This window comes from Oncorhynchus gorbuscha, linkage group LG13, assembly GCF_021184085.1.
Source record: "Oncorhynchus gorbuscha isolate QuinsamMale2020 ecotype Even-year linkage group LG13, OgorEven_v1.0, whole genome shotgun sequence".
Classification (NCBI taxonomy): Eukaryota; Metazoa; Chordata; class Actinopteri; order Salmoniformes; family Salmonidae; genus Oncorhynchus; species Oncorhynchus gorbuscha.
This window is the reverse complement of record NC_060185.1, coordinates 87,712,448-87,727,615: the sequence shown is the minus strand read 5'-3', so window position 1 is coordinate 87,727,615 and position 15,168 is coordinate 87,712,448. Positions and strand designations below refer to the sequence as shown.

Genomic DNA, 15,168 nt, shown 5'->3' with positions numbered 1-15,168 from the left:
CACCTTGTCTACGTAGTTAGCCGCCTCCAGCAGTTTCCTTTTCGTCCTTTTTAAGTCCCCGCCGTGCTTCTGAAACTACACACACACACACACACACACACACACACACACACACACACACACACACACACACACACACACACACACACACACACACACACACACACACACACACACACACACACACACACACACACACACACACACACACACACACACACACACACACACAGTTACTGCCATGCTTGTAAAATTTCACACAGGATGTGAGTCAGGGCAGCAGGATGACCTCAACCAATCAGACACATCAGACAGCAATGAAGGATATTAGAACAGACCCTGTTAGGTCTCAATAGAACAGACCCTGTTAAGTCTCATTAGAACAGACCCTGTTAGGTCTCATTAGAACAGACCCTGTTAGGTCTCATTAGAACAGACCCTGTTAGGTCTCATTAGAACAGACCCTGTTAGGTCTCATTAGAACAGACCCTGTTAGGTCTCATTAGAACAGACCCTGTTAGGTCTCATTAGAACAGACCCTGTTAGGTCTCATTAGAACAGACCCTGTTAGGTCTCATTAGAACAGACCCTGTTAGGTCTCAATAGAACAGACCCTGTTAAGTCTCATTAGAACAGACCCTGTTAGGTCTCATTAGAACAGACCCTGATAGGTTTCATTAGAACAGACCCTGTTAGGTCTCATTAGAACAGACCCTGTTAGGTTTCATTAGAACAGACCCTGTTAGGTCTCATTAGAACAGACCCTGTTAGGTCTCATTAGAACAGACCCTGTTAGGTATCATTAGAACAGACCCTGTTAGGTCTCATTAGAACAGACCCTGTTAGGTCTCATTAGAACAGACCCTGTTAGGTCTCATTAGAACAGACCCTGTTAGGTCTCATTAGAACAGACCCTGTTAGGTCTCATTAGAACAGACCCTGTCAGGTCTCAATAGAGGGAAGTGGGGAGGATGTGGTTGAAGTATGACGATAGAGAGATGAAGGGATGGGGGGATGTAACAGAGAGATGAAGTGTCTCTAGTTCAGTCTTTCCTTGCAGTATGAGTCACAGGTCAGAAGAGGAGATGGAGGTCGTGCATCCTTTCTATCCTCTCACCGATACAACTGACGAACTGGAATAAACGGCCAAGTAAAATGTCTGGCCTCTTACCTCAGCATGGTCAGCTACCAGCAGCAGCTCTACATACTTCATACTCTGACCCACGTCTCTCCGCTCCTGGAGAAATATCAGGACATAGTAGAGAACTTCATAGCCAACTATTACAGTGCATTATTACTTGTTATGAGCGCGCGCCACACACATGTACCCCTATAATGTTTCATTATCAACTCATAGCATGTTATGCCTGTTTTCCATGGGACTTAAAATGGCTGATATTTCACTGATACAAAGTAGCGCTCCCTATTCTCTGAAGAAGATAGTGGTGGTTCTCATATCAGATACCAACCAGTCTATCTGTCCCTCCTCCACTCACCCTTCTGCCCCACGGTGACATCATTCCCTGGATGAGGTCACCCAGCCCCTCCCCCTGGCCTTGGTTGCTATGGCGTTGCCCGCAGGTTCCGTTGGGCAAACGGAGGTTCTCGGCTCGGAACACGGCGTGAGGAGGCTGTGTATCCATGGTGATAGAGGGCAGGGGTTCTATCAGGTAGCTGACACTGGTGTTCACCGTAACCAGTCCCCTAGAGAAACAGAGATCTGGGTCACATCAGTTCCAGGCTAGAAAACATAAAAGATTTATATTACCTAACTAACTAAAACTATTATAGCTGGGAACGTAGCTAGTGTTTAAAACTCAAATATCTATTGCGAGAAGAATGTATGCACACATGACTGTAAGTCGCTTTGGATAAAAGCGTCTGCTAAATGGCATATATATATAAGTTACATATGTCAGAATGTAAAACTAGAAGCAGCAGGGATTTACATGTCAGGTCTTAGACAACTACATCATGACTGAACTGTGTATATAAATTATGATACCAGATGGATGGAGCAGAAAGAGAGAGAGAAGAAGAAGGAGAGAGACAGACACAGAGAGAGAGAGAGAGACACACAGAGAGAGAGAGAGAGAGAGAGAGAGAGAGAGAGAGAGAGACAGAGAGACAGAGAGACAGAGAGAGAGAGACAGAGAGAGAGAAGATGAAGGAGAGAGACAGACACACAGAGAGAGAGAGAGACAGAGAGAGAGAAGATGAAGGAGAGAGACAGACACACAGAGAGAGAGAGAGAGAGAGAGAGAGAGAGAGAGAGAGAGAGAGAGAGAGAGAGAGACAAGAAGAAGGAGAGAGACAGACACACAGAGAGAGAGAGAAAGAGAGAGAGAAGATGAAGGAGAGAGACAGACACACAGAGAGAGAGAGAGAGAGAGAGAGAGAGAGAGAGAGAGAGAGAGAAGAAGGAGAGAGACAGACACACAGAGAGCGAGAGAGAGACACACAGAGACACAGAGACACAGAGAGACAGAGAGACAGAGAGACAGAGAGAGAGAGAGAGAGAGAGAGAGACAGAGGAGGAGGAGGAGAGATCCTCAGGGAGATTTCTGATGTTTCCACTCAGTCAGCTGGGACATATAGTGCTGTAGGTCTGTAGGCTTCCTGCAGTGTACCATTGGCTATGCTGCTGAAGCTTCTCCCAATAGACACCCAGCACATAGCAGGTTCTGGCTCAGTGAAGATTGTATCAGAGAGAGGCGTCATACCAGGGGCTGTGGGCAACCCTTCTCCAGATGCTTTCTACACCTGCTTTTGACAGTGCCTGCTCTCCTATTATGTTTGATTGCAAATGACCGTGTGACAAATATATGTCTGAATGGCCATTAAAATCAACTGAATTAATCTGTTGGAGTGCTGTCCTATTCCATGCAGTTAGTGATCACCACTTCCATCAGCAGGGTTACTGGTGGAAACGCTTACCTGAGACCTGAGCAGGTGCTGAGTGCTACACTGGACCCCTCCACACCCCGGACATCACCATGGTAGAAACAGTGGCCCTGCAAAATGAGAGGAGAGTTAAACAAACTCACATCATGCACTTTTCTTTTTGCAATGATGGCACCTAAGATTTGAGAGCTTGGTTAGCCTGTCTCGGACTCAGCCAACTCTTTAGCTATTGGACATCCAAAAAACAGAAATAGGCTGGTTTCATGAATAGCCCCCTATTGTTAGATGCTTTGGGACATCCCATTGAACTCACAGTGCTGGGTGGATAGGAGGTCTGGCGGGAACCGCTGGGACTGTACCATATCTCCTGATATCCGGGGGCCAATAACTGCCTGGAACATACAGAAAGAAAGAGAGAGAGAACATGACCCCACTGAAAACAGTGCTGGTGAACAGAATACACTGTCAGCATAAAACAAAGGGCAGCAGGGTGTTTCAGTCAGAGAGAACAGAGAGAGGTAAAGGGAAAGAGAACAGAGAGAGGTAAAGAGAACAGAGAGAGGTAAAGAGAACAGAGAGAGGGAAAAGGAAAGAGAACAGAGAGAGGTAAAGAGAACAGAGAGAGGGAAAGGAAAGAGAACAGAGAGAGGTAAAGGGAAAGAGAACAGAGAGAGGTAAAGGGAAAGAGAACAGAGAGAGGTAAAGGGAAAGAGAACAGAGAGAGGTAAAGGGAAAGGGAACAGAGAGAGGTAAAGAGAACAGAGAGAGCGAAAAGGAAAGAGAACAGAGAGAGGTAAAGGGAAAGAGAACAGAGAGAGGGAAAGGGAAAGAGAACAGAGAGAGGTAAAGGGAAAGAGAACAGAGAGAGGGAAAGGGAAAGAGAACAGAGAGAGGTAAAGAGAACAGAGAGAGGTAAAGAGAACAGAGAGAGGGAAAAGGAAAGAGAACAGAGAGAGGTAAAGAGAACAGAGAGAGGTAAAGGGAAAGAGAACAGAGAGAGGTAAAGAGAACAGAGAGAGGTAAAGGGAAAGAGAACAGAGAGAGGTAAAGGGAAAGAGAACAGAGAGAGGGAAAGGGAAGAGAACAGAGAGAGGGAAAGGGAAAGAGAACAGAGAGAGGTAAAGAGAACAGAGAGAGGGAAAAGGAAAGAGAACAGAGAGAGGTAAAGGGAAAGAGAACAGAGAGAGGGAAAGGGAAGAGAATAGAGAGAGGGAACGGGAAAGAGAACAGAGAGAGGGAAAGGGAAAGAGAACAGAGAGAGGTAAAGAGAACAGAGAGAGGTATAGGGAAAGAGAACAGAGAGAGGTATAGGGAAAGAGAATAGAGAGAGGGAAAGGGAAAGAGAACAGAAAGAGGTAAAGAGAACAGAGAGAGGAAAGGGAAAGAGAACAAAGAGAGGTAAAGGGAAAGAGAACAAAGAGAGGTAAAGGGAAAGAGAACAGAGAGGTAAAGGGAAAGAGAACAGAGAGAGGTAAAGGGAAAGAGAACAGAGAGAGGGAAAGGGTAAGGGAACAGAGAGAGGGAAAGGGAAAGAGAACAGAGAGAGGGAAAGAGAACAGAGAGGTAAAGGGAAAGAGAACAGAGAGAGGGAAAGAGAACAGAGAGAGGTAAAGGGAAAGAGAACAGAGAGAGGTAAAGGGAAAGAGAACAGAGAGAGGTAAAGGGAAAGAGAACAGAGAGAGGGAAAGGGAAGAGAACAGAGTGAGGTAAAGGGAAAGAGAACAGAGAGAGGGAAAGGGTAAGGGAACAGAGAGAGGGAAAGGGAAAGAGAACAGAGAGAGGGAAAGAGAACAGAGAGGTAAAGGGAAAGAGAACAGAGAGAGGGAAAGAGAACAGAGAGAGGTAAAGGGAAAGAGAACAGAGAGAGGTAAAGGGAAAGAGAACAGATAGAGGTAAAGGGAAAGAGAACAGAGAGAGGTAAAGGGAAAGAGAACAGAGAGAGGTAAAGGGAACGAGAACAGAGAGAGGGAAAGGGAAAGAGAACAGAGAGAGGGAAAGGGAACATAGAGAGTGAAAGGGAAAGAGAACAGAGAGAGGGAAAGAGAACAGAGAGAGGGAAAGGGAAAGAGAACAGAGAGAGGGAAAGGGAAAGAGAACAGAGAGAGGGAAAGGGAAAGAGAACAGAGAGAGGGAAAGGGAAAGAGAACAGAGAGAGGGAAAGGGAAAGGGCACAGAGAGAGGGAAAGAGAACAGAGAGAGGTAAAGGGAAAGAGAACAGAGAGAGGTAAAGGGAAAGAGAACAGAGAGAGGTAAAGGGAAAGAGAACACAGAGTGGTAAAGGGAAAGAGAACAGAGAGAGGGAAAGGGAAAGAGAACAGAGAGAGGGAAATGGAAAGAGAACAGAGAGAGGGAAAGGGAAAGAGAACAGAGAGAGGGAAAGGGAAAGGGAACAGAGAGAGGGAAAGGGAAAGAGAACAGAGAGAGGTAAAGAGAACAGAGAGAGGTAAAGGATACAGAGATAGACAGAGATACAGATACAGAGATGAGAAAGAGAACAGAGAGAGGGAAAGGGAAAGAGAACAGAGAGAGGTAAAGAGAACAGAGAGAGGTAAAGGGAAAGAGAACAGAGAGAGGGAAAGGGAAAGAGAACAGAGAGAGGTAAAGAGAACAGAGAGAGGTAAAGAGAAAGAGAACAGAGAGAGGTAAAGAGAACAGAGAGAGGGAAAGGGAAAGAGAACAGAGAGAGGGAAAGGGAAAGAGAACAGAGAGAGGTAAAGGGAAAGAGAACAGAGAGAGGGAAAGGGAAAGAGAACAGAGAGAGGTAAAGAGAACAGAGAGAGGTAAAGAGAACAGAGAGAGGGAAAAGGAAAGAGAACAGAGAGAGGTAAAGAGAACAGAGAGAGGTAAAGGGAAAGAGAACAGAGAGAGGTAAAGAGAACAGAGAGAGGTAAAGGGAAAGAGAACAGAGAGAGGTAAAGGGAAAGAGAACAGAGAGAGGGAAAGGGAAGAGAACAGAGAGAGGGAAAGGGAAAGAGAACAGAGAGAGGGAAAGAGAACAGAGAGAGGTAAAGAGAACAGAGAGAGGGAAAAGGAAAGAGAACAGAGAGAGGTAAAGGGAAAGAGAACAGAGAGAGGGAACGGGAAAGAGAACAGAGAGAGGGAAAGGGAAAGAGAACAGAGAGAGGTAAAGAGAACAGAGAGAGGTATAGGGAAAGAGAACAGAGAGAAGTATAGGGAAAGAGAACAGAGAGAGTGAAAGGGAAAGAGAACAGAAAGAGGTAAAGAGAACAGAGAGAGGAAAGGGAAAGAGAACAAAGAGAGGTAAAGGGAAAGAGAACAAAGAGAGGTAAAGGGAAAGAGAACAGAGAGGTAAAGGGAAAGAGAACAGAGAGAGGTAAAGGGAAAGAGAACAGAGAGAGGGAAAGGGAAGAGAACAGAGAGAGGTAAAGGGAAAGAGAACAGAGAGAGGTAAAGGGAAAGAGAACAGAGAGAGGTAAAGGGAAAGAGAACAGAGAGAGGGAAAGGGAAGAGAACAGAGAGAGGTAAAGGGAAAGAGAACAGAGAGAGGGAAAGGGTAAGGGAACAGAGAGAGGGAAAGGGAAAGAGAACAGAGAGAGGGAAAGAGAACAGAGAGGTAAAGGGAAAGAGAACAGAGAGAGGGAAAGAGAACAGAGAGAGGTAAAGGGAAAGAGAACAGAGAGAGGTAAAGGGAAAGAGAACAGATAGAGGTAAAGGGAAAGAGAACAGAGAGAGGTAAAGGGAAAGAGAACAGAGAGAGGGAAAGAGAACAGAGAGAGGTAAAGGGAACGAGAACAGAGAGAGGGAAAGGGAAAGAGAACAGAGAGAGGGAAAGGGAACAGAGAGAGTGAAAGGGAAAGAGAACAGAGAGAGGGAAAGAGAACAGAGAGAGGTAAAGGGAAAGAGAACAGAGAGAGGGAAAGGGAAAGAGAACAGAGAGAGGTAAAGAGAACAGAGAGAGGTAAATGGAAAGAGAACAGAGAGAGGTAAAGGGAAAGAGAACAGAGAGAGGTAAAGGGAAAGAGAACACAGAGAGGTAAAGGGAAAGAGAACAGAGAGAGGGAAAGGGAAGGAGAACAGAGAGAGGGAAATGGAAAGAGAACAGAGAGAGGGAAAGGGAAAGAGAACAGAGAGAGGGAAAGGGAACAGAGAGAGGTAAAGAGAACAGAGAGAGGTAAAGGGAAAGAGAACAGAGAGAGGGAAAGGGAAAGAGAACAGAGAGAGGTAAAGAGAACAGAGAGAGGTAAAGGGAAAGAGAACAGAGAGAGGGAAAGGGAAAGAGAACAGAGAGAGGTAAAGAGAACAGAGAGAGGTAAAGAGAAAGAGAACAGAGAGAGGTAAAGAGAACAGAGAGAGGGAAAGGGAAAGAGAACAGAGAGAGGTAAAGGGAAAGAGAACAGAGAGAGGTAAAGGGAAAGAGAACAGAGAGAGGGAAAGGGAAAGAGAACAGAGAGAGGGAAAGGGAAAGAGAACAGAGAGAGGGAAAGGGAAAGAGAACAGAGAGAGGGAAAGGGAAAGGGCACAGAGAGAGGGAAAGGGAAAGAGAACAGAGAGAGGGAAAGGGAAAGAGAACAGAGTGAGGTAAAGGGAAAGATAACAGAGAGAGTTAAAGAGAACAGAGAGAGGGAAAGGGAAAGAGAACAGAGAGAGGGAAAGATAACAGAGAGAGGTAAAGGGAAAGAGAACAGAGAGGGAAAGGGAAAGAGAACAGAGAGAGGTAAAGAGAACAGAGAGAGGGAAGGGAAAGAGAACAGAGAGAGGTAAAGAGAACAGAGAGAGGGAAAGGGAAAGAGAACAGAGAGAGGGAAAGATAACAGAGAGAGGTAAAGGGAAAGAGAACAGAGAGAGGGAAAGGGAAAGAGAACAGAGAGAGGTAAAGGGAAAGAACAGAGAGAGGGAAAGGGAAAGAGAACAGAGAGAGGCAAAGGGAAAGAGAACAGAGAGAGGTAAAGAGAACAGAGAGAGGTAAATGGAAAGAGAACAGAGAGAGGTAAAGGGAAAGAGAACAGAGAGGGAAAGGGAAAGAGAACAGAGAGATGTAAAGAGAACAGAGAGAGGTAAAGGGAAAGAGAACAGAGAGAGGGAAAGGGAAAGAGAACAGAGAGAGGGAAAGATAAGAGAGAAGTAAAGGGAAAGAGAACAGAGAGAGGGAAAGGGAAAAAGAACAGAGAGAGGTAAAGAGAACAGAGAGAGGTAAAGAGAACAGAGAGAGGTAAAGAGAACAGAGAGAGGTAAAGGGAAAGAGAACAGAGAGAGGTAAAAGGAAAAAGAGAACAGAGAGGGAAAGAGAACAGAGAGAGGTAAAGGGAAAGAGAACAGAGAGAGGTAAAAGGAAAAAGAGAACAGAGAGGTAAAGAGAACAGAGAGAGGTAAAGAGAACAGAGAGAGGTAAAGAGAACAGAGAGAGGTAAAGGGAAAGAGAACAGAGAGAGGTAAAGAGAACAGAGAGAGGTAAAGAGAACAGAGAGAGGTAAAGGGAAAGAGAACAGAGAGAGGTAAAGAGAACAGAGAGAGGTAAAGAGAACAGAGAGAGGTAAAGGGAAAGAGAACAGAGAGAGGTAAAAGGAAAAAGAGAACAGAGAGGTAAAGAGAACAGAGAGAGGTAAAGAGAACAGAGAGAGGTAAAGAGAACAGAGAGAGGTAAAGGGAAAGAGAACAGAGAGAGGTAAAAGGAAAAAGAGAACAGAGAGGGAAAGAGAACAGAGAGAGGTAAAGAGAACAGAGAACAGAGAGGGAAAGGGAAAGAGAACAGAGAGAGGGAAAGAGAACAGAGAGAGGTAAAGAGAAAGAGAACAGAGAGAGGTAAAGAGAACAGAGAGAGGTAAAGAGAACAGAGAGAGGTAAACAGAACAGAGAAAGGTAAAGAGAACAGAGAGAGGTAAAGGGAAAGAGAACAGAGAGGGAAAGGGAAAGAGAACAGAGAGAGGGAAAGGGAAAGAGAACATTAGAGGAGTGTGATAGAGAGAGTGAGACAGGAATAGAGAGACCGAGAGTGAGCGATGAAAAGTGAGAGAGGAAGAGTGAGAGAAACATTCATGGTGACATTCTGAGCTACAAAGGGAAAGAGTGCCTCAACGCATTACAGAGATAGACAGAGAGATACAGATACAGAGATAGACAGAGATACAGATACAGAGAGAGACAGAGATACAGATACAGAGATAGACAGAGATACAGATACAGAGAGAGACAGAGATACAGATACAGAGAGAGACAGAGATACAGATACAGAGATAGACAGAGATACAGATACAGAGATAGACAGAGAGATACAGATACAGAGATAGACAGAGATACAGATACAGATACAGAGAGAGACAGAGATACAGATACAGAGAGAGACAGAGATACAGATACAGAGAGAGACAGAGATACAGATACAGAGAGAGACAGAGAGATACAGATACAGAGATAGACAGAGATACAGATACAGAGATAGACAGAGATACAGATACAGAGATAGACAGAGATACAGATACAGAGAGAGACAGAGATACAGATACAGAGAGAGACAGAGAGATACAGATACAGAGATAGACAGAGATACAGATACAGAGATAGACAGAGAGATACAGATACAGAGATAGACATAGAGATACAGATACAGAGATAGACATAGATAGACAGAGATACAGATACAGAGATAGACATAGATACAGATACAGAGATAGACATAGATACAGATACAGAGATAGACATAGATACAGATACAGAGATAGACATAGATAGACAGAGATACAGATACAGAGATAGACATAGATACAGATACAGAGATAGACATAGATACAGATACAGAGATAGACATAGATAGACAGAGATACAGATACAGAGATAGACATAGATACAGATACAGAGATAGACATAGATACAGATACAGAGATAGACAGAGATAGACAGAGATACAGATACAGAGATAGACATAGATACAGATACAGAGATAGACAGAGATACAGATACAGAGATAGACAGAGAGATACAGATACAGAGATAGACATAGAGATACAGATACAGAGATAGACAGAGATAGACAGAGATACAGATACAGAGATAGACATAGATACAGATACAGAGATAGACAGAGATACAGATACAGAGATAGACAGAGATACAGATACAGAGATAGACAGAGATACAGATACAGAGATAGACAGAGAGATACAGATACAGAGATAGACAGAGAGATACAGATACAGAGATAGACATAGATAGACAGAGATACAGATACAGAGATAGACATAGATACAGATACAGAGATAGACATAGATACAGATACAGAGATAGACATAGATACAGATACAGAGAGAGACAGAGAGACAAACACAAACACACCCCACAGAGCCCCAGGACAGCAGCACAATTAGACCCAACCAAATCATGAGAAAACAAAAAGATAATTACTTGACACATTGGAAAGAATTTACAAAAAAACTGAGCAAACTAGAATGCTATTTGGCCCTACACAGAGAGTACACAGCGGCAGAATACCTGATCACTGTGACTGACCCAAAATTAAGGAAAGCTTTGACTATGTACAGACTCAGTGAACATAGCCTTGCTATTGAGAAAGGCCGCCGTAGGCAGACATGGCTCTCAAGAGAAGACAGGCTATGTGCTCACTGCCCACAAAATGAGGTGGAAACTGAGCTGCACTTCCTAACCTCCTGCCCAATGTATGACCATATTAGAGAGACATATTTCCCTCAGATTACACAGATCCACAAAGAATTCGAAAACAAATCCAATTTTGATAAACTCCCATATCTACTGGGTGAAATTCCACAGTGTGCCATCACAGCTGCAAGATTTGTGACCTGTTGCCACGAGAAAAGGGCAACCAGTGAAGAACAAACACCATTGTAAATACAACCCATATTTATGCTAATTTATTTCCCCTTGTATACCTTAACCATTTGTACATTGTTAAAACACTGTATATATATAATATGACATTTTTAATGTCTTTATTGTTTTGAAACTTCTGTATGTGTAATGTTTACTGTTCATTTTTATTGTTTATTTCACTTTATATATTAACTTTATATATTATCTACCTCACTTGCTTTGGCAATGTTAACACATGTTTCCCATGCCAATAAAGCCCTTGAATTGAATTGAATTGAGAGAAAGAGACAAAGAGAGAGAGAGACAGAGAGAGAGATACTGAGAGATACAGCGATACAATTAGAATATCTATGTACACTACCATTCAAAAGTTTGGGGTCACTTAGAAATGTCCTTGTTTTTGAAAGAAAAGCATATTTTTTTGACCATTAAAATAATATCAAATTGATCAGAAATACAGTGTAGACATTGTTAATGTTGTAAAGGATGATTGTAGCTGGAAATGGATGATTGTTAATGGAATGTCTACATAGGCGTACCCAGGCCCATTATCAGCAACCATCACTCCTGGGTTCCAATGGCATGTTGTGTTAGCTAATCCAAGTTTATCATTTTAAAAGGCTAATTGATCATTAGAAAACCCTTTTGCAATTATGTTAGCACAGCTGAAAACTGTTGTGCTGATTAAGAAGCAATAAAACTGTCCTTCTTTAGACTAGTTGAGTATCTGGAGCATCAGCATTTGTGGGTTCAATTACAGGCTGAAAATGGCCAGAAACGAAGAGCTTTCTTCTGAAACTCGTCAGTCTATTCTTGCTCTCAGAAATGAAGGCTATTCTATGCGAGAAATTGCCAAGAAACTGAAGATCTCATACAACGCTGTGTATTACTCACTTCACGCAAACTGTCTCTAACTAGAATAGAAAGAGGAGTGGGAGGCCCCGGTGCACAAATGAGCAAGAGGATGGATTCATGCTGACTTGGGAGTGTCACCCTGGGTAAACTCAGAGAGTTATGAGTAAATTACAGCCTTGTCAAACACACACAGATGCTCTAAAACATACCAACAAACACACAGATGCTCTATAGACATATCAACAAACACACAGATGCTCTATAGACATATCAACAAACACACAGATGCTCTATAGACATACCAACAAACACACAGATGCTCTATAGACATACCAACAAACACACAGATGCTCTATAGACATACCAACAAACACACAGATGCTCTATAAACATACCAACAAACACACAGATGCTCTATAGACATACCAACAAACACACAGATGCTCTATAGACATACCAACAAACATACAGATGCTCTATAGACATACCAACAAACATTCAGGGGTTCTTCGACAGATGTTTGTAATGTTTCTCTGATTGGGTCCAAGTCTGTCTCAATCCACTCTTCCTGTTTTCATTCAAATACTCAGTCAACCTACCAGCTGTTATATGTCTCTCTCTCTCTAAGAAATGCAGCTGGACCACGCTGAACACACACACAGACACAATTGGGAGACATCATTCTTCATCAGAATACTGATATTTGGTTTGGATTGGACACTGAGGACTCACACGAATACAATTGATCAAACGCTCATATCCAGAGCGACTTACAGGAGTGAGTGTATACATTTTCATATGACTAAACTCAAGATCGTCTATCATCTCCATTCATTAAACTCTCTATCCATCCCATCTCTCTATCCATTCATCTTTACTATTCCTCTATCTTGGTCAGATGCTTGTTTCCCCGAGGACTAGTTTCAGTTTCAAACACAGCGCCATCGGCAACGATCATCATTCTAATCACATCTACATAATCACATCTATCAACATCAAAATGTGCCGAAAACCACAGAAATGAAAAGGTCAACTAAATCCCATTCACCATTCAACTTCTTAGAGGGGAAGTGCACTAAAATACCAAAAAAGGAGGAAGAAGGAAGAGGATGAGTGGGCATTGGTTGTCTCCCTCCACCAGAAGCCTGGGGCGCAGCCTATTAGTCCAATCATCCTAAAGTGAGGGGGGAGACAAGGCCTGTTCCATCACCAACAGACTACCATTCTGAAGACTATATTAAGACACAACCCCCCACTCACACCCGCACCCCCACCTCCCACCCCCTCCCCCACCCACCCCCACCCCTCCAGCCCCGGCCACACATAGCCCCCAACAGCACAGGTGATACATTAATAATCATTAGGTGACACTGTTTCTGGATGACATCACCCTGCGCTGGGCAACGGTAGACTGTGATGTTTGAGATTTATAAAGAGTCTGCAACCTTTCTCACTCTTCCCTCTTTATTTCTCCTTTCATCTTTCCCCTCTCCTCCTCCTCTCACCTCTGCTTTGAGAGCTGTTTTTTTCTCTCCCTCTCTCTTTCTCGTTTGCCTCTCTGTCTTTCTCCTCTATCTCAAATTCTCTCTCCCTCCCTCTCTCCTCTCCCTCTCTTTTTCTCGTTTGCCTCTCTCTGTCTTTCTCCTCTATCTCAAATTCTCTCTCCCTCTCTCCCTCTCCCTCTCCCTTTTTCGTTTGCCTCTCTCTGTCTTTCTCCTCTATCTCAAATTCTCTCTCCCTCTCTCCTCTCCCTCTCCCTTTCTCGTTTGCCTCTCTCTGTCTTTCTCCTCTATCTCAAATTCTCTCCTCTCCCTCTCTCTTTCTCTGTTTGATCCGAATCCCAGTAAACTGTCATTGTGCAGAGTAGTGCTGAGTTGACAGCCCTGATGGGAGATTAGAGCCTGACACAGTGATGGTCCTGGGGAAGTTTACAGCCTGACACAGTGATGGACCTAGGGAGATTACAGCCTGACACAGTGATGGTCCTAGGGGAGATTACAGCCTGACACACTGATGGTCCTAGGGGAGATTACAGCCTGACACAGTGATGGACCTAGGGGAGATTACAGCCTGACACAGTGATGGTCCTAGGGGAGATTACAGCCTGACACACTGATGGTCCTAGGGGAGATTACAGCCTGGCACAGTGATGGTCCTGGGGAAGTTTACAGCCTGACACAGTGATGGTCCTGGGGAAGTTTACAGCCTGACACAGTGATGGACCTAGGGGAGATTACAGCCTGACACAGTGATGGTCCTAGTGGGAGATTACAGCCTGACACACTGATGGTCCTAGGGAGATTACAGCCTGACACAGTGATGGACCTGGGGAGATTACAGCCTGACACAGTGATGGTCCTAGGGGAGATTACAGCCTGACACAGTGATGGTCCTAGGGGAGATTACAGCCTGACACAGTGATGGACCTGGGGAGATTACAGCCTGACACAGTGATGGTCCTAGGGAGATTACAGCCTGACACACTGATGGTCCTAGGGAGATTACAGCCTGACACAGTGATGGACCTGGGGAGATTACAGCCTGACACAGTGATGGTCCTAGGGAGATTACAGCCTGACACAGTGATGGTCCTAGGGGAGGTTAGAGCCTGAAATAGTGATGGGTCTGAATCCTGACACTACATTAACACCCCACCCCACCACTGCCGACCCCTCAGGCGCTCCCCACAGTTTGAGAACAACTAGTTGTATGGTGGTGGTTAGTGTGTATGGTGGTGGTGGTTAGAGTGTATGGTGGTGGTGGTGGTGGTTAGAGTGTATGGTGGTGGTGGTTAAAGTGTATGGTGGTGGTGGTGGTGGTTAGAGTGTATGGTGGTGGTGGTTAGAGTGTATGGTGGTGGTCGTTAGAGTGTATGGTGGTGGTGGTGGTTAGAGTGTATGGTGGTGGTTAGAGTGTATGGTGGTGGTGGTGGTTAGAGTGTATGGTGGTTGTGGTTAGAGTGTATGGTGGTTGTGGTGGTTAGAGTGTATGGTGGTGGTTAGAGTGTATGGTGGTTGTGGTTAGAGTGTATGGTGGTGGTGGTGGTTAGAGTGTATGGTGGTGGTTAGAGTGTATGGTGGTGGTGGTTAGAGTGTATGGTGGTGGTGGTGGTTAGAGTGTATGGTGGTGGTGGTGGTTAGAGTGTATGGTGGTGGTGGTGGTTAGAGTGTATGGTGGTTGTGGTTAGAGTGTATGGTGGTTGTGGTTAGAGTGTATGGTGGTTGTGGTTAGAGTGTATTGTGGTGGTGGTGGTTAGAGTGTATGGTGGTTGTGGTTAGAGTGTATGGTGGTGGTTAGAGTGTATGGTGGTTGTGGTTAGAGTGTATGGTGGTGGTTAGAGTGTATGGTGGTTGTGGTTAGAGTGTATTGTGGTGGTGGTGGTTAGAGTGTATGGTGGTGGTTAGAGTGTATGGTGGTGGAGGGTAGAGTTTATGGTGGTGATGGTGGTTAGAGTGTATTGTGGTGGTGGTGGTGGTTAGAGTGTATGGTGGTGGTGGTGGTGGTGGTTAGAGTGAATGGTGTTGGTGGTTAGAGTGTACGGTGGGGGTTAGAGTGTATGGTGGTGGTGGTTAGAGTGTATGGTGGTGGTGGTGGTTAGAGTGTATGGTG

At 44.5% G+C, this 15,168-nt stretch overlaps 1 protein-coding gene across 1 annotated transcript in view; it reads right to left on the bottom strand.

The window, feature by feature from the left end:
* The window catches only part of LOC123992387 (disintegrin and metalloproteinase domain-containing protein 19-like), a gene marked incomplete at its 3' end in the record, with an annotated part of 76,714 nt that overhangs the window by 13,011 nt on the left and 48,535 nt on the right, over window positions 1-15,168 (bottom strand). The window contains exons 5-9 of the mRNA XM_046293529.1: window positions 3,218-3,296; window positions 2,938-3,014; window positions 1,497-1,704; window positions 1,172-1,237; window positions 4-75 (exon numbers count right to left, since the gene is read on the bottom strand). Of these exons, the coding sequence (XP_046149485.1) occupies window positions 4-75; window positions 1,172-1,237; window positions 1,497-1,704; window positions 2,938-3,014; window positions 3,218-3,296 (502 nt within the window). The remainder of the gene's footprint in view (window positions 1-3; window positions 76-1,171; window positions 1,238-1,496; window positions 1,705-2,937; window positions 3,015-3,217; window positions 3,297-15,168) is intronic.